At 41.9% G+C, this 22,768-nt stretch overlaps 1 protein-coding gene and 2 non-coding genes across 3 annotated transcripts; all 3 read right to left on the bottom strand.

Moving 5' to 3' along the window:
* Positions 1–9,823: 9,823 nt before the first annotated feature.
* On the bottom strand, positions 9,824–9,896 carry trnam-cau (transfer RNA methionine (anticodon CAU)). Its single transcript has one exon. It is a non-coding gene; the product is annotated as a tRNA-Met (tRNA).
* A 278-nt stretch (positions 9,897–10,174) lies between these two features.
* trnan-guu (transfer RNA asparagine (anticodon GUU)) lies at positions 10,175–10,248 on the bottom strand. The gene has a single exon. It is a non-coding gene; the product is annotated as a tRNA-Asn (tRNA).
* Positions 10,249–11,671: 1,423 nt separating this feature from the next.
* tes (testis derived transcript (3 LIM domains)) lies at positions 11,672–21,776 on the bottom strand. Its single transcript, XM_086109789.1, has 8 exons — positions 21,570–21,776; positions 19,549–19,634; positions 18,939–19,011; positions 17,736–18,185; positions 16,273–16,683; positions 14,267–14,482; positions 13,876–14,034; positions 11,672–13,180 (listed from the first exon to the last, which is right to left on the bottom strand). Exons 1-8 carry the CDS (start codon positions 21,594–21,596, stop codon positions 12,995–12,997), a joined length of 1,608 nt encoding a protein of 535 aa, XP_085965915.1. The 5' UTR covers positions 21,597–21,776; the 3' UTR covers positions 11,672–12,994.
* Between the last annotated feature and the right edge of the window lie 992 nt (positions 21,777–22,768).

Below are 22,768 nucleotides of genomic sequence, written 5' to 3'. Positions count from 1 at the left end.
ATTGAACATAAAACATATATACAGTAATAATTTGACAGAAAATAAGGTAGATAAAAAAAGTAAAAAGAAAGAAATCAATCTTCATTCAACACAGTTAATATGTTCAAGGCAGTAGGAAGAAGTAAAAAACTTATCTAGTCCTACCCCGTTATGTGATTGTATCTATCCATCCATCCATTTTCCGAACCGCTTGATCCTCACTAGGGTCGCGGGGGGTGCTGGAGCCCATCCCAGCCGTCTTCGGGCAGTAGGCGGGGGACACCCTGAATCAGTTGCCAGCCAATCGCAGGGCACACAGAGACGAACAACCATCCACGCCCACACTCACACCTAGGGACAATTTAGAGCGTCCAATCAGCCTGACATGCACGTTTTTTTGGAATGTGGGAGGAAACCGGAGCACCCGGAGAAAACCCACGCAGGCCCGGGGAGAACATGCAAACTCCACACAGGGAGGCCGGAGCTGGAATCGAACCCGGTACCTCTGCACTGTGAAGCCGACGTGCTAACCACTGGACTACCGGGCCGCCCACCGATTGTATCTAATAAATCATTTTTATATCAATCAGAAAAGAAAAAAGTAAGAAGAAAGAAGTCTCCATTAAGGCTCATACTTTACCCTTAACCGTGATATTTGTACAACTTTTGGTTTGTATCGGGATTATATACTTCCGCACCCTGACACTCTTGTGTCAATTTTCTCTTGTATTCATAATGGATATTTATATACCTTTCTCTATTTATCAACTTAGTTCTGATTTATCATTATATTTAATGTTTTGAATTGATCATTTTAACTCTGATTGATGTAGGTTGTTTGTACTATTTTTTTGAATTTGTTTTTGAACTCAGCAAGCGATTTACTCATTTTCGGGTCCGTTTCGAGATTATTCCACAGATTAACACCTTTGATAGATACGCTTCTTTGCTTGATGTTTGTTCTTGTTTTGAGTTTTTTGAATCAGTTGGTACCTCTTAAATCATAGCTGCTTTCTCGAATTTCGAAAAACTTCTGAATGTTTTGGCAGAGCAGGTTATCGTGTGCTTTGTACATTAATTGGGCGATTTTAAAGTCAACCAGGTCATAAAATTTCATCGTATTTAATTTGATAAATAGTGCATTTGTGGGTTCCGTATATTTTGATCTATTAATAATTCGAATTGCTTTTTTTTGTAGGTTGAGAATAGGGAGTGTGTTTGTTTTGCAGGCATTTCCCCATATTTCCACACAGTAGGTCATATATGGTAATAATAATGAAGTGTATAATGTGTACAAAGATCTCTTATTTAGCACTTCCTTGGTTTTGTAGAGGATCCCTACGGTTTTGGCTATTTTTCTTTTTACGTTATCGATATGTGGCTTCCAACATAGTTTTGAGTCTATTACTAATCCGAGAAACTTGGTTTCATACGCTCTTTCTATCTCAATTGAGTTTACCATAATTTTAGCTTGGTGTTTGATTGGTCTTGTGCCAAAAACAATTAACTTCCATTTTTTCAGGTCAAGTGACAATTTATTTCTGTCGAACCAGTTTTTTAATTTGTTTAATTCGTTTTCTACGGTTGTCAGGAGCTGTTTCAGATTTATTCCAGAACAGTAGACTTCACGGTGAGCGACCGAATAAAAGTATGAACATTCAGACTGCAATCTCCGATTCGAGAAAAAGCATGCACATATCCACTTTACAATGAGAACTTGAACAAAATAAAAGTTTGCGCATCTCCGCTTCATCGTGACTGCTTCAACAAAAAGAAAGGTGCTCTTGCTGATCCGTCTCTTCCTGTATTTGGACACCACTCCTCTCTTACATGAAGTAGTGCAAACTTTCACTCCTTCCTGTTCTTTTTCAACTTCACTTGGATGCTCCGTTTGTGTTCAACGACTAAACAAAGCTCTCCGGGGTTGGAGAGCGGCCCGACCACTCAATATTTCACATTTAACACACTTTCTCCTCTCCAGTCCCCCACCAAAAAAAAAACCCCAACAACAAAAAACAGTCATCATGCAACTTTCCTCTCAGTGACTCACTCTTGCCTTTTGCGCACGTGACTTTTACGTACTTGTACATACGTTGACCGACTATTTATTTAGTCTGCCCAACTTGAAGAGTAACACCAAAGTGATGCCACACACACACACACGCACACACACATTCCCCTCAGCTGACGTCAGTGGGAACGCTCCAGGCTTATGTCTCCGCTGCCTACATTTTTTTCTTTTTCATGCCCCCTGACTGGACTATTGTTGTGATGCGGTTGCCACGGTGACTGGATCCAATCACGCATTATGTAAAGGGCCTAAAAAAAAAAAAAAGTCTCCAAAAATGTTTTTGTTATGCTGTATGTTTTTTGACTGAATAAAATTGCACCCAAGAGTCTTGTACTTTATGAAAACAAACACTAATAAATATTAAAACCATGTTAAGAATGAGTCAAATTGTAAATCATGATTCCGTGAATTAGCATTCACATCGTGTGTCTCATGTGCACCCAATGGCCACCAAGGGGAAGTATTGATGATGAACCACAGAAGAAGACGGTCGCAAACTGCAGTAATAGTAGTAAATAGTATACGGCGTGGGTCCCCAAACTACGGCCCGCGGGCCGGATACGGTCCGTCAGCACATTTGGCCCGGCCCTCTAACCCCCCTGTTGTCCTCGGGTCAAAATGACCCATCACTGTGTTAAAAACGCCCCAAAACCCCCCCTAACTGCAAACAGCGGTGTCTACAAGCCTACTGGAACCTACAAAAGGATTATAAGGAAGGAACACAAGAACTTTAAGGGACTGCTCATATGTGTCAGAGAGATTCTGCTCTGACAACTGAGCTGGACTTTTTTCTGTTAAGATTGTGCATGGCACAACAGAAAGTTAATGTTCCATGGCTTTTTTTTTTCTATGAAGAACCCAGAGAGAGTTATTTAGTTATTTATTTCCTGGTTTTTCTGTGAAGAACTCAGAGAGGGTTATTTAGTTATTTATTTCATTAATAGTGTTATTTGTTTCCTGACTTTTTTTCTGTAAAGAACCTGGAAAGGGTTATTTGGTTATGTGTCGCTTTCTGGAAAACAATAAATTTTTTAAGCGATCGTCACACTTTTTCTGTTACAAACTGACACCAGCCCCCCATCAGAGAAGGGAAAAGTTATGTGGCCCTCACAGGAAAAAGTTTGGGGACCCCTGGTATACGGTATGCCTGGAATCATATGGCATAGCTGAATATTTTGTTGTTTAAATACTGCATATACAATCTTTGATTTGAGTTGATTATCTCCGTTATTCTCAACAAGGAGAAAAGTTCAACATTTCCAGAATCATACTTCAAAATGTCACAAATTCATCAAAACGCTTCAGTAAAAATATTTGGACGTGAGGCAATGGGAGTGAAATAAAGCATGATTTCGTCCACCACATGCAAACGGGAATTCTGCCCGCCTTGGAAAGGGGAGAGAGTTTGTCAAACGTTCTGACAGGGAAACCCTCTCATCCCAAGGAATTCCTTCCAAAGCCACACACATACACATCAAGACGTGCATTGACACACACGCTGGCTGACACAATCGCACATCTGCTCCACAACGAGGGAAAACCCTGGGTGAGGCCACGTGGAACATCCAAGTCAGGGATTTCCTCACACGCCCTCGTCCTCGCCGTGTCCCGACTGTTGTGTGTTCCGGAGCCCCCAAGCCTGGGCCTAAAACGACACCCCAGAGAGGGTCCTCTTGGCCCCGCTTGAAGAGGCGAGAATCAGCTGTCCGCTTCCGTCGATTGTTACAACGAGGAAAATACTACCCCGACGAACATCCCAGCTCCCGAAAGCAAAAGGGTGGAATGTTGTGATGCTTGGAAAAAAAAAAAAGTCACAAGAACATCCTCTTGCAAGTGATACGGAGTATCAGAATACAACCATTGTGTGACGCACCGCAACTGGAGATCAGACATCATACAAAAATGACCACATTGATACATATCAATACAATACCAGGATATTTGCCAGTGATCTTGATAAATCTATCAACATTTTACATTCGTATATCCACACAGTATGATGAAATGAAACTGCGTCATGCTATCGCCTCTGTCTTCAACGGAGGAAATACTGTATTTTGAGAGCACCTGAGCGCTGGAATGTCCTGACAGGCCCCAAGGAAAATAGCGAAAACAATGTGTGGAGATGAGATACCGGGCGGGGCTCACACACTTACACAATGGCCACACAGTACGCATCAACACGTACGCTCTCACTCACTCAAACACACATTCCTTGTGAAGCTCCACGGAGCCGCGCTTTGTGAGTTGGCGAGATTTATTGGAGACGTTTGAGAGGCCAGAGTGGATCCCGACTGGAGCACTGAGCCTCCCGTTCATGGGTTTAAGACTTATTATCCTCACTTGGAATGACATGGGAACGGGTACACCACCCTGTTGCCTTCCGTTCGCTGTACAACTCACACTGTAAGAGGGTTTGAACTCGCAAAAACATATTGCAAGCATGTCATGTATGGAATATGCGGTAGGGTATGTATTGTTTTGTCTATGTATGCGAGTGTGCCTTTAAGAGGCGGGGATTGGTCAGGTGGCGTGTGAAGGCCGGTAAGTCAGTATGCGAGTGTCTGGGCGTGAGCTGTGGCCCTCAGCAGGTCTTGTGTGCGTATGCTTTGGGTATGTGAATGCGTTCATTTAATAGCTTTTGGTTCATTGGCGACTGAGGCTCTCCTTACTCACATGCGAGGACATTCCAGTCAGTATACTGTAAAATGCAATTTTTTTTAAAAATGATGGTTTAAAAAAAACACTACAAACATGAACATGGGACAAAGTAGATCTTAATTTGTTTGTGAATGGAAACGTTCATGAACCCAAGCAAATATTCCATGAAAATGAATGGAAACACAATTAATCCGTTTCAGACCCATAACCAAGTCACCTTTGAGAGTTTACCGATCACCACCGAAACCGCTACTGGGCTATTTGTCATCGTTTTCCATACAAATATTCTCCAAGTGTGTAGTAGAGCACGGGCTGTCTCTAGTGGTACATGAAGAATCACTTCATTAAATGTTCAAACGGTGTATAATGTTACAGTAGCCAAACTGCAGCAAGAATGGCAGAACTGCTTCCCGTCATTGCCGCTCTGTGCGTCAACATATCATCCCTAACATGCAACACGCCAGCCATGGTACCAGCTGGAGACAGGAAAGTAAAAAAACAGCCAGCGGGTGTGGTGCTAGGGGGTTCCTGGTGGTCTTGGGAATATCTTCAGTGGGAACACGAAAGAATTTTCCAGCGTTGAACTGGTTACGCCGTGACATCTCCGGATTAGCGGGAGTAAGCGAGTAGCACATTTTCCAAACAGTTCCCTCCTCCCCTTCCACCCAGCGAGTGGAAAAAAACTTCGGATGACTTCACTGCAAAGGTTGTTTTCCTGAGGCAAAGCCTTCACGCGTCAACTATTCTCAAGTGGTAGGGGATCACTTTGTACGTTTGTGCTGGTCACATTGAGGAAAGCGTCAATGAAAGTCTTGTTTTCCAAAGGACTTTTCTTTTTCACCAATTTGGGAGTTGACCCTCTGGAAGGGCGGCTTGGGAATCATATGACCAAGTTGGCACACAATAAGTAGTATTTGGATGGGTTGCATGACTTGAGAATCGATGCAGAGATATGAGATGAATTTATTCCGGGACCATGCTTGGAACACAAAACAATTCACGTGACAAAATTATCTTTCCCCATTGATAAGAATGGAAATGACATTAATCCGTTACGACCTCCACCAAAAAAAAACAATGTTAATAGTTTGTCTCTTAATAATAAAAATAGCACCAGCATACAACTTACCCTTCCTCTAAGTGGAACCCTAACCTTGTGTAAATCTAACCCTGAACTCTACTTCCCCCCCCCATCCTCGTCCGACCCAAAACTGAACCCTCGATTGCGGCTAACATTTGAAGATTTACACTTGGCTTGTTCTCCCACTTCTCACAAAAACATACAAGCTTAGCGAGTGTCGTCTTTGCAGCCGTGCTCCTAAATGTTACAAAAACTCAGCCGCACCATCCTGCCTGCTTGCAGGTATGATAGCGATGCTGCCAGAAAAAGGAGGAGGAGGAGGAGGAGAAGCAAGAGCTGGTTTGCCCAAAAGTCACAAGACATAAACCTGAAAGGCATGCTGAGAATGAAGTAAACAAAAGTATACACACTACATACACGGTCATGATTTACACTGTCGAGAAAGATATTTAATCACACATTTCTCCTGCCTGTTGTGTTGAAAGCAAGCGTCACTTCTGACAGTTGCGGAAACAGATGGCTTCCCTCGGGTCAGTGAGAGGGTACATGCAAATAACCGTCTGATCTTCTGCGACAGGTTTGCACCTTCCCTGGGTTAAATAGGCCTTCATGTGATCAGCATTTCTCGTTCCCGTTTTTCATAAATGGGGGAGGAGGGTGCGCTACTCGACACAGTTCGGGAATGAACCGAATAGTGATCGGACCCCACAAACAAATATATAAACGAAATGACTAGAGTCCATGGTCGCGTAACAAAAACGTGAGCAAAATCAAAGACGAAATAAATACAAGGCGAGACGCTAGAAGGTAAAAACGACAAGGACGAAATCAAGCAGTCTAGAAACAACACTTGAGCAAGAGCAGCAACAAGGTGAATAATCCAAGAGAGACATGGAATCTTGGACAGCATTAAATACCTGGCTAACTTGATGACCAAATTGGCAGCAGGTGTGCACGCTGGAGGGAAGGCCCTCCTCTGCCACCTGCTGGAGAAACACAAGAAGACACTACCAAGGGGCTACATAGGACCACGGACTTCGTAACCAGATTTATGACAAAAATATTTTCAAGATTTGTATCTTTGCATTTTTTTTTCTTTTGTAATATTTTTTTCCCCTATTGGATTTTCCTAATTTTTATTGGGTGGAGGTATTTGGAGGATTGGATAGCAAATGGCCTTTGAAGATAAGATCCAAAGTGCAACAATGGATGCGCCAATTTTGCACTCTGTGTGGAGTCACTTCCCAGTTGATTCATTACTAATAGCACCCTCTGCAGGATGCGCTGATGCAAAAACTCCATGTGGTTCAATTGTTTGTGGGAGGACAGCTTCCAGAAGCAAAGTTGCCATTCCAGAAGCATCTCTTTGACCTGCTCTGGTTTAACTTTGACCCCTTCTTATCCCCGGTTACAAACGAGATAAGTTCCTCCTCCTCCTCCTCATCCACTAGAAGAAGTGTGGTAGAGTGTCCATGAGGGAGTCAGGAATGTGTTGAATCCTTGTATGGTCATAAGCATGGAGCACCGACTTGGCTCTCTAGTCTCCAAGCTGCTGTGTAACATTGTTCTCACAAAAATGGAGGATGACCGCGCCCAACACACATTTGTCTCAAAGCAGAACATTTCGGCATGGCAACACGCAACAACCAGAAAACTCAAAACCAAATGGAAACTCACCGACTGATTGAACTAACTAATCAACTGACCGGGCGATTGGCATCAAATTAAACTCATGAACAAACAAGCCCTCTGACTGACCAACTTTTCAACAAACTAAATGAGCAAAAGGACTGAGAGACATCAATTAAACAAAAACCAACTGATCTTGTCACTAACTACATTGGCATAATATCTAACTGACAAAACATCGTTAGCAAGTCACCGTCCAACTACACTAACTGGGTGACCAACCAACCACCTGACTAGTTGACTAACTGACCCACTAATTACCAACTAACCACAACTAACTTACTAATTAACAACAAACTGACCAAGTAAATTACTAAACGACTAACTTACTAACCAAATGAGGTACTTACTAACAGACATGCTGACCAAGTAACTGACTTTTGTCTGGCCCGCTAACTGAAATTACTAACCAACTGACCAATGAACTGATTGACTGGCCAACTAACTAACTAAAGAAAGTTATCGACTGACCAACCAACAAACTGACTTACTGATTGATGGTCTTAAACAACTGACTAAATAACTAATCCAAACATCAACCTATTTACGATCCGAGTTATTGATTAACTGCATGATGATCTAATAACAGAACCGACCAACTAAAAACCCGACTGACTGACAAACGATATGCAATAATTAACCGACTGTGTTATCTGACTAAGACTTTTTCCTTTACTAACCAATCCGCCAAGTAAGTTGAATTAACAGATTTTCCAACTAATTTACTAATCAACTGACCAAATAAATGACTGACTAAATAACTGAAACAAGTTACTGACTGATCAGCCGACTAACTGACCAACACACCGAATAGCTGACTAGTTAAGTAATTGACTGACAAACTAACCACTGAACTGGCTGAGTTACTATCATGGTGTAAATGATTTGAGTTCAAGATTATGTCTTCCAAAATCTTCTTATGAACATTTCCAGTCCGCCTTCCACACTCTCTCACAAATTCCGTGAGTGGGTGACGGCACCTTGTGACCCGCCGCTCATCGGACTACTTTTGACCTCAGCACCAATGACAAAATCCACACTTCCATGGACCACCCCTCACACAGGGGTGACACACGCATGCTATATTCATGTAGCATTAACACGGTGTTGTTTTGTGGAAAATTGCCATCGGTAAGAAAGGGATGAATGCCACTGGCTGTCACGATTCGGACTAACCGAATCAAGTTTTGGATCCCAAAAGTGTAGACGCCAGACAAGGTCTCCGAAGCAAAAAATATTTAATGTACAAAAATTCGCACCGACAAAGTCGTAACATAAAGCGCTGGTCAAAACAAGGACCAGGGAGCACAAAAACGAATGACAAAAAGCGCTTGCACAAAAGGCAAGAGAGGAAAACAAGAACCGAGAATACAAACGAAAAACAATGAATCAACTACACGCAAGAAAAAGACAAATCACAAAACAAAGCCATACTTACACAATAAATAGTACAGAGAGTTCAAAAGCGAAAACGACGAGATCAATAGCAAAGAGTCTGTGGGCAAGGAAGCATCAAGGCATAACCAATACTCCGACAACCAGCAGACAGATTGCGGGTCCTTAAATACACAGTTCCTTAATTGAAAGATTGACAGCAGGTGTGCAGCCAGAAAGTCCACTCAGTCTGCCACCTGCTGGCCCGGCCAAGAACAGGAACATGACACTGGCCTTTCGTGCTTGGCGGAGGTAATGAGTCAGCTGCATTGTATTTTCACAACACAATGGAAGCACTCATCAAACTCCAGCTGCTCACTGGGGTTGCCGTGTGGAGCTATGGAATACTGCTGCACCCTTTTTCCGACTTTCCATGTTTGCCAGCGGAGCGCACACAATAGCAGGAAAGGGAAATTTCATGGGAAACGTGTGTGTGTGTGTGTGCGTGTGCGTGTGCGTGTGCGTGTGCGCGCGCGCGCGCGTGCGTGCGTGTATGTGTGTGTGTGTGTGTGTGTGTGTGTGTGTGTGTTACAGTACAATCAAGCAGAAACCACAACCTGGGCTAACAACATTGGTCATGTTTTTTTGCATGTAAAGTATCAGCTTTTTAATAAATAAAACATACCAGATTTTGTTCACATTTTGTGGCCTGATTTATAGTATTCCGAGGATTTTTAAAATTACTTTTTCTACATTTAAATTCCGTGTTTTTTTTTTTATATATTTGGGGGAAATAACAGCGACAGAGACGGAGAAATAGCACCATTTATACATGTGTGTGTGTGTTCATCAGTGCAGTTTGATATTGTTTTACGAGTCATTCACCTACTGATGACGCAACATTAGAAGCAAATGGAGAGGCTTGGAAGACGTCCACTGTAACACTCACTCATGCCGTTCAAAAATACTGCCCCGTGTGAGGCTCGAACTCACGACCTTCAGATTATGAGACTGACGCGCTGCCTACTGCGCCAACGAGGCCTGAAATCAGCACTTCCTTTTTTCAGAAACCAAATTGTCAAAGTAATCCATACGAGTTCAAATCTCAAGTGTGATTTCTTCAGAGGAATTTTGAAAATGAAAGTAGCCACAACCTTTTATGTTCCACTTATTCTCTGCCTAACAAAATGTATTCTTCACTTGTAAAGAGATAAATGAAAAGAAAAAAGATAAGGAAAAAAACAACATAAACATAAAAAATAAAATACATATATAAAAGTTTTTAAAAAATTAGATAATGTATATATGTGAACCCAAAACGTCCCTGGGTGGGCTCGAACCACCAACCTTTCGGTTAACAGCCGAACGCGCTAACCGATTGCGCCACAGAGACGACGGTTGCCACCATGATACTAATACTTAGCTGATTATGTTTAATAGTACAGTGACCAATGCCGATGATGACAATTGATCTTGTCATGAGATCAAGGGGAGCGAGCAGTCAAAGTCAACAAAGCCAAAGGACGAGCATCCAACGCTTCTCTGTCGACCGATCCAATCACAACGATGTGTTTCAGTCCACCGTCAAAACGCCACAAAATTTGGCCAACCTCGAGCACTACACTGCTGCCACGAGCACTACACATGCAGATTCGTCATGGAAATCTTTGAGGGAAGGTGGTTTTGATAGGAGCAAGTCAGTCGGTTCACATTTGTTCAACAGGTGCGCTGGCATCAATCTGAACAATATAAAACTTTCCTAAGTTTATTTACGAGTTCAGCGTTTGGACTGCAAGAACAAACGGAATGGGAAGATTTATGTTTTTGAGGCGGACGCTGATTTGCATCATGCAAATTCTCGCCACCAGAGTTAAAACCTCCGCATTCAAGAGCAGCTCGATGCAAAACGAAACACCAAGCATTACGCAACGTTTGGAAAAGGTAAAATGAAAAAAAAAAAAAACAGACGAATGCATGAAAAAAAACGACTTTTTTGAGAGAATTGTCATGTTTGAGTGGAATTTATAATTATTTTATTTTGATGGAAAAGGTCACTTTTCATTCATCTTGTTGTATTTTTGGGGATGAAAATACACCTTAAATTATGTAATCTCTATGTGGCCTAATTTACTTTCCGTGATTTTGATTGGTTCCCACTCATTGATGGTGTGGGTGTGTGTGGTTGTTTGTATATATTTGTGCCCCATGACTGACTGGGGATAAATTTATGGTTTCGTCTGCCTTGAGTTGAGTTGAGTTTCGCCCGAAGTCATATGAGATCCAGTAAGCCCTGTGGAGGGGGGGAAACTGTTGTTTTATGTACCTGTAGATATTTAAATGTTTTTGTAAATTTGTTTCCAGTCACACGATTTATGTATTGAATGTCATGAAGTAGTGTACCCAATGAAGTGGCTAGTGTGCGTAAGTGGGAGTGAAGGGAGTGAAGCTGCGACACGTCTACATGTCAATCGCAACTTGACTACGACCAACAACCCAAACCTTTCGCAGCTTTGACCTCGCATCGTTATCAATTCCTGCAGTTCTCTTTGCTTCTTGCGTACACTGGCGTTCCCTATAGGCCACAGCAGCAATTGCAGAGTCATTACGGTAGTTGACAGAGTGGTCTTCTCATCAGGCCTGAATGAAGAGGAAGTAGCCATGCCGCCATTGGAGACAATGGCGTTCCTTGGGTGATGACGCTTCCTGGAATTGTCAATAGTTTCCAACCCCAGAAGAGTAAAAACATGAAAGCTAGTCGACGACTTTTTCCCATCACGCCGTACATACATTGTGTGACAAATAAAAAGGCAAACATATCAACTGACCGTCTTTAATGTTGCAAATTAAGATTTCTTAACATGTACAGGAGATTCCAGATGACATGCTTGTCCTTGATATGGAACCAAAAATGACCGCTTCAAACAAAAATGGCAGACTTTTTGGGCTTAGCTTCTTCAGACTTTTTGATAGACAGGCCAACCAAAATTCACATTCCGAAGTGACATTGGCTTCAGGGTATGAATTTTCACGGAATTGCAAAATGCGCTACCAAACTGAAGGGAGTCATCAAACTTTGCCACCATGATACAGTCACATGCAAATATAGAAATTCTCAATTTATTGTCACCCATCTATTGGGGAAACCTTGTTCTAATGTGAGTAATAAAAAAAAGTATACATTTAGAACATCTTTCAAGCCCGACCGGGAATTCCCCTAAATGGCCACTTCAAATCAAAATGGCAGATCTCTTTTTGGGCCCAGCTTCTTGGGATATTTTTGTGGGTCTACTCATGATAGACATGCCGATCTGTCTTTGGGGTCTACATTTTTCAAATATTGCTGGGAGCACTTTTTAGCTGACCTGATTGTGAACGGAAATAACTCCTAGAATGGTTGATTATAAACCTTGGCTTCTGGAGATTTTTTGTGGGTCGACTCACGACAGAAATGCCTTCCAAATTTCATGTCACTATGTGGAACTGGTTTCTGTGGCTGAATTTTCAAAACATTTGAGGGAGCGCTACTAAGCTGACAAGTTTGCCCTTGGAAATAAGCCCGAAAAGGTCATGGCTGCTTGAGACTGTTTTTGCTGGGTCTACTCCTGACAGACATGTCAATCACATTTCATATTGCTATATGAAACTGGTTTCAGGGGAGAAATTGTCCCTCCAAAATTGAGGGATTGCAACAAGTTCCTCACCTGAAAGGACCTCCAAAATGACGCTTAAAAAGATTCTGTGTCTGTTCACAATGGCTTCCTCAGATTTTTTTTTTTTTTTACGGACCTACTCATGATAGACATAATGACCACATTTCATGTTCCTGAAGGAAATGGGATACAGGGAGTCATAGTTTAAACATTTATGGGGTTCACCACAGAACCATTGGTCTCGTATACCGTACATGCTTCAAAATTTTTCACAATTGGACAAACTCTCGAAGAGTACCCTTGGAAATGTACAAAATGAGCCCACATGGCTGCTCAGCAAATATTCAGTCATAAACTCATATTTGAATGAAAGAAGCGAATGGAGTTTTCAGTAGTTACATGACTGAGACCTGAATAGAAAAAAAAAGTGCAGACTTTAAGGCACTCGTACAAATGGCTTCACCTCAACGCAACGCTGGCATCCTGAATTCACGCCTTCTTCTTGCACTCGACGGAGCAGAAGAGCCGTCCTTGCACCGCCATGAAGCGCTGGCCCATCAGAACCTTGGCGCAGCCGGAGCACTTGAAGCACTGCGGGGCCGCGTGCCAGTGGTGCTCGCTGTACGACACGCGCTGAGCCTCGGGCTCCACCGCCTTACCGCAGCCCGAACATTTCTGCGAACATCAAAGACAGATTGTAGTTGCTCTCATTGCTAATTAAAAACAAGACTGAAGTTTTATTCCTAAACAGTAAATTTCATGGTTGAAATTCATAAATTGTAGTTGAAACGTTTTGCCCATAATTAAAATACAAATTATTAAGAAATGACGTGATTGACCACAGCGCATTTGTTGACAAAGCAAGCAGTACTGTATTTTCCATACTAGGAGGCGCACCTTCAATGAATGGCCTATTTTGTAATTTCTTTCATATATTGGACCTACCGCACTATAAGACGCAATCTACAATGCATCCACTAGATAGAGCTACGCTCAAGGAAATGCCAACAGAACGATCAGATGTCAGTAAAACTTATTTAAGAAAGCGGCGACACAGTTCACTTAACCAAGAGCAAGTTCTAACATTGACTCGTTCACGTTGAACTCTCTTGCCGCTGTTCTATTTCCGTGGTCAACTGCGAAACCGACCGCCTTAAGTTTGAACTCTGCGTTGCTGCGTCAGCATGTCTCGAGTAAGGAGCCATTTTGGGGGTCGAAATATACCGTAATGACCATACACAAGGCGCATCGGATTTTAAGGCTCGATGTGAGCTTTTAAGAAAATGGAAGGCTTTTAGGTGCGCCTTTCAGTGCAGAAAATACGGTCGTTAGTTTACAATGTGTGGCTAAAGGCGCGGTGTCTTACGTACCACAGCGTAGTTGTTCATATAGCAGGCCGTGCAGACGGGCTTGTCCTGCTCCATCACGTACGTCTCTCCGGCCAAGACCAGGTCGCAGTCGAAGCAGCAGAAATGCTTCAGGTGCCAGTTGTGGCCCTCGGCCTGCGTGTACTCGTTACTGAAGATCAGCTGCGGAGGCACAAAACCACTAAATTAGCAAAAACTCATCGTCAGTGAAAGCTGGAGGCCGTTACCCCTGCAATTTCTGGACACCTTTTTTCTCACTTCATTCGAGGAAGTGTTTTATGAACTAGATGCAAAATTCAAAATACCAAAGAAACAGAGGGGGGGGGGGGGACCAGCCAAGTGAATATCTCCCATCTCTGCCTCCATTTGAGCATTGCCGATCTATCGATCTCACCTCATCGCACCCGGCGCAACGCGGCTTCTCGCTGTCACCGTAGTGACGTCCGCAGTAGAGTTTTCCACGCTTCCAGAAGTAGATCATGTCCACCAGCAGCTCGTCGCAGGTGCAGCACACGAAGCAGGCCGGGTGCCACAGCTTGTCGTAACCGGCCCGCTCGGCATACACGGCCGGGTCGCCAACGCGCATCGGCTGATTGCAGCGGCGGCACGACTGCGGGGAGGAGGATGAGGTTTTTTTTTTCTTTTCTTTCTTTCATTTTCATGTACAAGCAACAGGTTGCGCTAACACTCCTAACTGGAAGCAAACCTGGAGAAAGTCCTTTCCAGAAATGGCAATGATTTGGCAAAGAATTGGCTCCTCAAAGTTAACCATTGTAAGTGAACCATAAAAATATCTCAAATTAAGAAAAGGAATCGTATAATTACATCTATGATAAATACACAAAATAATAATGTAAAAATATTCTGACCGCATAGAAAATGTGGAAAAATACAATTTGAAAATTCATCAAACGCTACAAAACACGAACAAAATATACCGGGACATAAATATAGATTAACAACTAATCAACCCCATACAAAATTTGAACAAGTATAAATTATGATAGTATGTAGTAATTAAATCAAACATAAAAATGAGAGGAATAATCAAAACCATTAAAAATATGGAAAAAAATACCCAAAATAAAACAATTTATAGGCCTTTAAAATTTGGAAATAAATAAATACTATTTTCGGAGAATTGCCTAAGTTAACTGAGAAACAGTTGATACAAAAAAAAAATGAGTAAAAAAAATGTGAAATGCAGTTACTCCGAGTTAATCAGGCAAGCTTTCAATAACTAATCGATAACAAAACTGGCTGACTCAAAATTAATCGATGATAAAATAATTCATGAAATCAACAAAAACATCCAAAAAGTTTTGTTTTTTTTAAACTGGTGAGTTAAGTGCCTTCATGTCCCAAACAAGTCTATTAAATTAGTCATTTGTGAGTTTTTCTTCCAGGGCTCTTTCCACTTTTTCGCCCGTTATTGTTGACCTATGCCACAGTTAGCACAAGGACTACGGCCCAAAATGTTTAGAAAAAGGCCTTACACTTATTTGTTAAATGCGAGGAAATTGTCGTGTAATTGTCGCTGAAAGATTAGCTGCGCCGGCGTGTTGCGTTCATTGTTGCTCTGTTAACACCCCCCACCCCCAAAGCCCTGCTCTTTGCCAAAGCAGCACACAATGCGCCGCACGCACACACCAGCCAAACATCCGTCACAACGGAACACTTTGATGTGACATTTGCGACTGGCCGCACCTTTTTTTTTTTTTTTTTTACTGCCCGCCGCATATTCTAAGAATACAATTAAACACGACCCACATCAAACAGTTCCAAAAATTGTTTGCGGACTCGATATGACACTTTTAGATTTATATCATCATTGATATAATCATGTAAAAATGAAATCTCCAGTTGATAATAGAATATATTACAGTCAATAACTTGAATATTACGAGAGCACATCATTTTGACAGTTGTGGTCACTACACAGCGTTGTGTGCGTACCTACAAAAAGTGTGACCACAAGCTTCGCTATTTCATCCACACCTACATATGAAATTAGAATCGGGATTTAGTATTGTTGTAAAGCACATACAAATCGATCTGTGTGACCTCTTTCTTTGCAAATATCCTATTTTATAACGTGGTGACCCGCAGGTTAATCGCGGTCAAAACTTTAAATGTACGTATTTGTTGTTATGGCTAAATTACGCTGCTGAGGCATTTAATCAGGTGCGCCTCATAGTCCGGACAGGACGCAATGTTCCAGGGAGCTACGACACTTGTATCACCCCGTCTGCTGTTTTAAAAATGATCGTACGTGATGGAGAGCGCCGGTGTCTTCGATGACGAGTAATATTTCAGCAGACTCTTGACATGGCGTCGCTGCACAGTGTTGCGTAAGAGATACATATGAATAAATAGGAACATGAAAGGAAAAGTCCTTACGAAGCTTTGCTGCGTGGCTCCTGGGGCGGCCATGGCTCCAGCAGCAGCCGCGGTACCCACGGCGCCTCCAGCGGACACGGGGCCAGCCCCTCCAGCTCCAGCGGCCCCCTTGAGACCCACTGCTTTAGCGCCTCCGGCACCGCCTGGCTCACCTTGACCCGTCTCCGCAGCCTGCAGCAGAACCATCTCCTCGGGCAGCCTCACGTCGCCGACACCCAGCGCCTCGTCCTTGTACTTGCGCACAAACTGCTGCATCTTCTTGACTTCGGCCGGGCTCAGCTCGTGGCACTTGGCCGGGTCCTGGTCGTGCTCGGGCAGCTGGCGGGCCATCTGTTGGCGGCGGTAGGCGGCGCCTTCCGTGCCCGCCACGGGCCGCTTCTCGGGCGGCAGTAGCTCGATGTAGCGCACCGCCTGCGAGGAAAGGAAGACAAACACAGACCAATCATGGAAGAGGGAAGGGAAAATATTTGAGAGTAAGATATGACCGGAGACCAAACAACTTGCACAGCACATTCAGACCTCTGTAAAAATCAAAACAGAACAAAAACTATGACACCCACCCCCCTAAATAATAATCCTAATTTTTGAGGATTTTTAAAAATCCATTTTTAATATGGCTGTCATGAAACAAAATGTGGAAAATATGTTGTGATACACTCTACTACAGTATAGATTGTATAGTCATTGAAGTTGCATTAATGGTTAAACAGAAGGTGGCATCTGCGCTTAAAGCAACAAAATCAAAGTAAAATAAAGAGAAAATGTGAAATGTCCCTTAAAGTCTTAAATCTGCTTTTTAATGTTCCAAAATAAATGGCGTGTCAACATTTTTTGATTCCTATAGTGATCTATATTACTATGACTATAGTAATCTACTGAATGTTTCTTGCTCGATTAATTTGTCCTTTTGATTGTGGCACTCACCTAATCTGTCGTAAATGACACAATAGGATTTATAATTGGCAATGCCTAACTTCTGATTTCAAACTCCTTTTCTTTTTAGAAATACGTAAAACCACAATGAAACGTTGGGGATTTCCACATTTTAAGGGATTAAGGGCCCTCTGAGGGAAACTCTCATTACAATGATGCCCGCAAAGAAATTGAGTTTGACAGTTGACGCCACCTCGTTTTAATGTTGTAATAAATTGTAACTACATTGCGTACTCCATTTGGCTTCTACAGTGAGAGGGATTTTGTTATTTCTGACTGAACTTTGGCGTCCTCTAGTGTTCACTGGCGATTACTCCCAACAGGAAAAAAAAATTGCAAGTTGAAGACAACTTATCCAACCATCCATTTTCTGCTAGGCTTTATCCTCACGAGGGTCGCGGGGGGTGCTAGAGCCTATCCCAGCGGTCTTCAGACAGTAGGCGGGGGGGGGGGGGGGGGGGCGGACACCCTGTACCGGTCGCCAGCCAATCGCAGGGCACACTGAGACAAACAACCAAAAGCAAACTTACCACATATTTGTTCGCCACGGGGGGCGCCCACTCGTACGTGACAGACTGAAGAGGCGTTTCTTTGTTGACTGGCACCACGTTGGCAGGGGTGGAACTGATGGAAACGCTCGCTGTGTTCACCTTGATGGGGGCAACTCCAGCCGGCCGGGCTTGGGCACCGCCGGATGGAGTAATTCCTGCGGCTGCCGGTAAGCCACCGGATGCGGTACCTCCTGAGGCTGTAGCAGGCGGGACGGAACTTTGAGCGCCAGTAGTGGTGTGAGGTACGGCTGCGGTGGCGGAGGCGGAGGCGGGTAACACGGTGTGGGCGGTGCCCGGTAACACTATTTGGGCGGTGGCGGGGCCGCCCAGCGTGATGGTGACGGCGTTGCCGCGGTACACGGGGACACCGTCCGTCTTCAGCTTGGCAATGAGGCCGGTGTACTTGGTGTCCTCGAAGAGCTTCCCCACCTGCAGGGACATTCCAAAGAAAAACAAACTAAAGAAAAAAAATCATTAAATTCATTAAAATATGTGTAATCATTATTTTTTTAATATTGACACATATTAACGGGTAATTAAATCGATTTTGAAACATCTGAGGAAAAAAAATAAAATTAATGTATGTAAATCTAAAAATGTTATAAAAAAATTCTACATTTTTTTGAATTGAAAAAAATTTAAGGATTCATTTAAATAGGTTATTAAAAATGTGAAAAACAAACGGACCAAAATTCATTGTAAAAAAAACGACATTTATTGTGAACAAAATAAAAACAAATTAGTACTTTTTTTAAAATGTGAAAAAAGAAAAATAAAATGTGAAAAAATAAAAACAACCAAATAAACATTCTTGAAAATGTTAAATAAATGAAGAAAAATGATTGCTAAAAAAATTTTGGGGTTCAAAATTCATCAACTCACTTTTTAATAGTGAGGAACAAAATCTAATCAACAGTGAAATTGTGTTACATACAGTTTGGTTATTATTAAAAAAGACGTTTTTCAAACGATGGATGAGCTTTTTTTAATGTGGAAAATAAAAATTATTAAACACGTTCTTGAATGTGAATTAAAAAATAATTAAATGATGTTAAATGTGGAAATAAATTAATGATAATCAAACCCATAAAATGTATATATATATGTGTGTGTGTGCGCGCGCGTGTGTGTGTAAAAAAAAAACGTATCTAAGGTAGAGGCCGAAACTTTTGAGCTCCTGACCTTTTTGTTCTCCTCCGTGTTCATCTGCACATTGTGCTCCGCGAGCCCACACTTGCAGTTACGACAGATTTTTCTGCAACAGACAACCATGGACCAACAACCCATTAATATGCATGTCTTAAACATCCAGACAGTTTGACGTTCAACATGCAGACCAGTCGGACAATTTGGCAACATCAAAACTTAAGAGCGCAATCGTTTAGGACTGCCATTACGTGTCCATGTGGCTTCATATGTTCATAATTACAGTTGAAGAGAGATCTTCCGAAGACGTGTACGTCAGCGTTCACTCCACCACTGAGCCAACGCCAGATTCCTGACATGTTAAAGAGTCTCTCTGTTCTGACATCAGTCAAGTGTTGCTAATTAAGTCTCCGAGCCGCCGATCCCGGTCCAAACCCACACGCTGGGAATTTGCCGGAATCGAGCAGTGAGTCATTGTGTGAGTCCATGTGTTGGGTTCAACAAAGCTTTCTGTTCAGTGCTCGAGTCACTCAGGCATCAATAGAAAGATCCGCTGCCTCCACAAATAAAAAAATGGCTGCAGAAAGTAGGACCGTGGTTGACGATAACGAATGATAAACGAGGTCAACCTTGATGAAGGTCTCACCTCCAGAAATGAAGCTCGAAGCCTTCACATTTGTCTTTACACTTGAGGCAGGCGGCGCCCGCGCCAAACTCGTGTCCCAGCGTCATCTGAAACACAAACATTACATGAAGAAGACACTTCATTAGGTACACAACCCCATGCAACATCCTTTCGCGACCATGTATGGTCACTGAGTGAGTCAGTGACCCGGGGGTGGTTCCCCAAAAATGCTGACTCAGGAAGCCTCCGATTGTGTCACTTCTTCCTGTTTTCACACTCACGTTAGTTCAAGGAATTGCTGTCCAATCAAAACCGAGGTTGCCTAATGTTGTGGCCAGTGCTCATGTCATTGAAAGTTTAAATGTTCACCCAAAGTATACAAATTACTAATCACATTTTATGAAGCATGCAAAAATAAAAACTCATGTGAAAAAAGTTTTGAATCAAAATAACTTTAGCTCATTTCCAAGAATTTGAAAAATACAAATAATGAATGAAACAATTTTATTTAATGTGAAAAACTAAAATGGACTAATTAAAGTGATTACACAGAAATGATTAAAAAAAACCAATCAAAAATGATTAAAATCATAATTGCATATGAAACCCATTATAAAAAATGTGCCCAAAAAAAGATTTAACTTTTTTTTGTCGTGAAGAAATAAAAATGACAAACTGAATTTTAAAGAATGTAGAAAAAATGCAATAAAATTATTTTTTAAACCAGTTTTAAAGGATGCGAGGGGAAAAAAAAGTACACATTTCCATTATTTCCTATGCAGCCTTTTTTTGGAACTATTAATGTGGTTTGTTTCCAATTTTATGAGTTGTACTGAATTTTAAATTGTGCCTGAAAACATCACCTGTATGTTTACTCACGGTTCTACTTCTATTATTTCCTTTGGGATTTTGGAACGTCCACTAAAAAAAAAAAAGAAAAAAGGCACAACTCCAAAGAAACTCCAATTTCACATCTGTCAAACTGCATCAAGACATTTGCAAGGGTGACTTGCTTGATTGTAGGTGCAGAAGTTTCTATGAATTTAGATTGTTTATCTCAGCCAGGGATTAAAATTAGACGCCTTAGCATGCCTGTCTGGGTCATCTGGCAGCTCAACAAAACATCACTTAATGCGTCCGTGAACACACAAACAAAAGACGCCCTCAAAATGGGACTCGTTGCTCACACACTTCTTGGTTGGTCGTTTTTTTTTCCTTTTAGCATTACCAAAAAAAGATGTGTCCCCACAACTGTTTCTCCATTAAGAACCACAACAACTTTAATTACAGTCGAGTAAAAGGCATGTGTCTCTATCTATATCCCATAATGGACATCTAAACTGATTTTTAAGTATTATTACTGTGTGTACTGTAGTATGTATATGTATGTTGGATGTGTGCCTTTATTAGGCATGGCCTCGTGAGTGATGTCAGGAGCTGGAGTTGGCCAGTTAGTTTGTGAGCATGTTGGTGTAAAATTTGGACGAGAGCAGCACCTTGAAAGTGTTGTCACTTCGTATTGTGGGTTTGACCATTTTTCCCCTTCAATAAGTACAAAATGAAAACGCTCACGTGGATCTGCTGTATACCACAGCTCACACCCAGATGTTCGCAAACAGACACTAGAAAATCCCACTCCAGCTCCTGAAGTCAGTAACAAGACTACGCTTCTTAATGGCCCACAGCCAACACAAATTCTCAAGTTTGCACATTTACACTTCACAAACCTATGTTGTCTTTACATTCTGTTTAGTGCTGTTATATATATATATATATATATATATATATATATATATATATAATCTCTTGGATGTGGTGTCTGCGAAGAGTCGTTTTGATGTTAATTCACTGTAAACTGAACCTGAATCTTGAATAATAATGTCAAAACTAACAATCGTGGTTATGACAGAATGACTAAAGCAGTTTGATCAAAGGTGTCAAACGAACTAGTTTCAACAACTTCTGGGCGTTTGTCTTTGGCGGCCAGTGACGACCACCTGCACTGTGTCCGCCTCGCGCACCTTAGCAGGGCGTTAACTCACCTTCTTCACTTCCTTCTCGATCTCCATGTTCGCTTCTCTTGGCTCTTTAAAACACAGCAACTGAACCGAGTGGACGCCGCCGGAAAAACCGTCATAAATTACCCGCAAAAAAAGAGACGACGAGAGAGACCAGATACGACAAACCAGCAGGTTTTCACACCACTTTCGGTTCTGGAAACCAGCCCACTACGCACCAGCGTCGAGCTACTATCGCAGCTAAAATCGGTATTTCCGGTGTTGAAAAGATAACATACATTTACGACGAGTGATTTCATCGTTTTTTTGTTGTTCTTAAATGTTACATAACATACTAGATTAATCAAGAGTGTTATGAATAATGACACAATTCATGATTACCCGGTTGCCATCATTTTCTTCATTGCGAGAGTCCTATCATTTTATTTTGAAATTAAATATGTAGTACTCATTATTCCTCACGCGAACTTCACGTATGTTTGACGCTGCGGGTCCCGTTCACTTTCAAGTCGGTCCCGAGCTGTGCTGACAGATGTTCCTGTCAGGCCAATAGAAACAAGGCGTACAAAGAACCGAGGCTATGAAATCAGCCAATCGGCGGTCAGAGAAGGCGGGGCCTCATACCGACAAAGGATTGGGGCAAATTTGCCATTTGAACCTTTAAAAATACTCAATCCGTTGATCAAAATTTGATTTTTATGTGTTTCTTGTGTTATATAAGGACATATATTACTACCAGAGTAATCGTTGTGATGTTACATGTCTGGAAACATTGTGGTTTCCTGCAAGAACTTGTTCATGTTGCCACACCCTGAAAAGCTATTAATCAGTGAACTGTCAAGTCTTGCTCACATTGCGGCACACTGATATTGTGTTGCAAATTTCAGCATATTATACTAGCGCACTGACTATATAAATGCCTTATTTCTAAGTCTACTAACCCAACTTCGTCAGGATGTCATTTTTTTTAAACATATAAAACTATTGTATAAAAACTCCAGTATATTAAAACAAGGCTAAAGTTTAGCCTTGACTGCACAAATTAAACCACCTAGTAAAATCTAAATCAAAATAAATTCACGTAATTAGCTTCTAAAATTATTTTTTTAGGATTTTATTCATTTATTTATTTATGGGTGGATGGATGCATGGATGGATTCACAAAACATGGTGCATTGCATCATATTGACAGCTGCTCCGAATAAAACAACATAAGATGAATA

Source organism: Hippocampus guttulatus, chromosome 4, assembly GCF_054856545.1.
Source record: "Hippocampus guttulatus isolate MCC_2025c chromosome 4, RoL_Hgut_1.0, whole genome shotgun sequence".
Taxonomy (NCBI): Eukaryota; Metazoa; Chordata; class Actinopteri; order Syngnathiformes; family Syngnathidae; genus Hippocampus; species Hippocampus guttulatus.
Note: the sequence above shows the minus strand (reverse complement) of the source record. Positions and strands in the feature narration are given on the sequence as shown.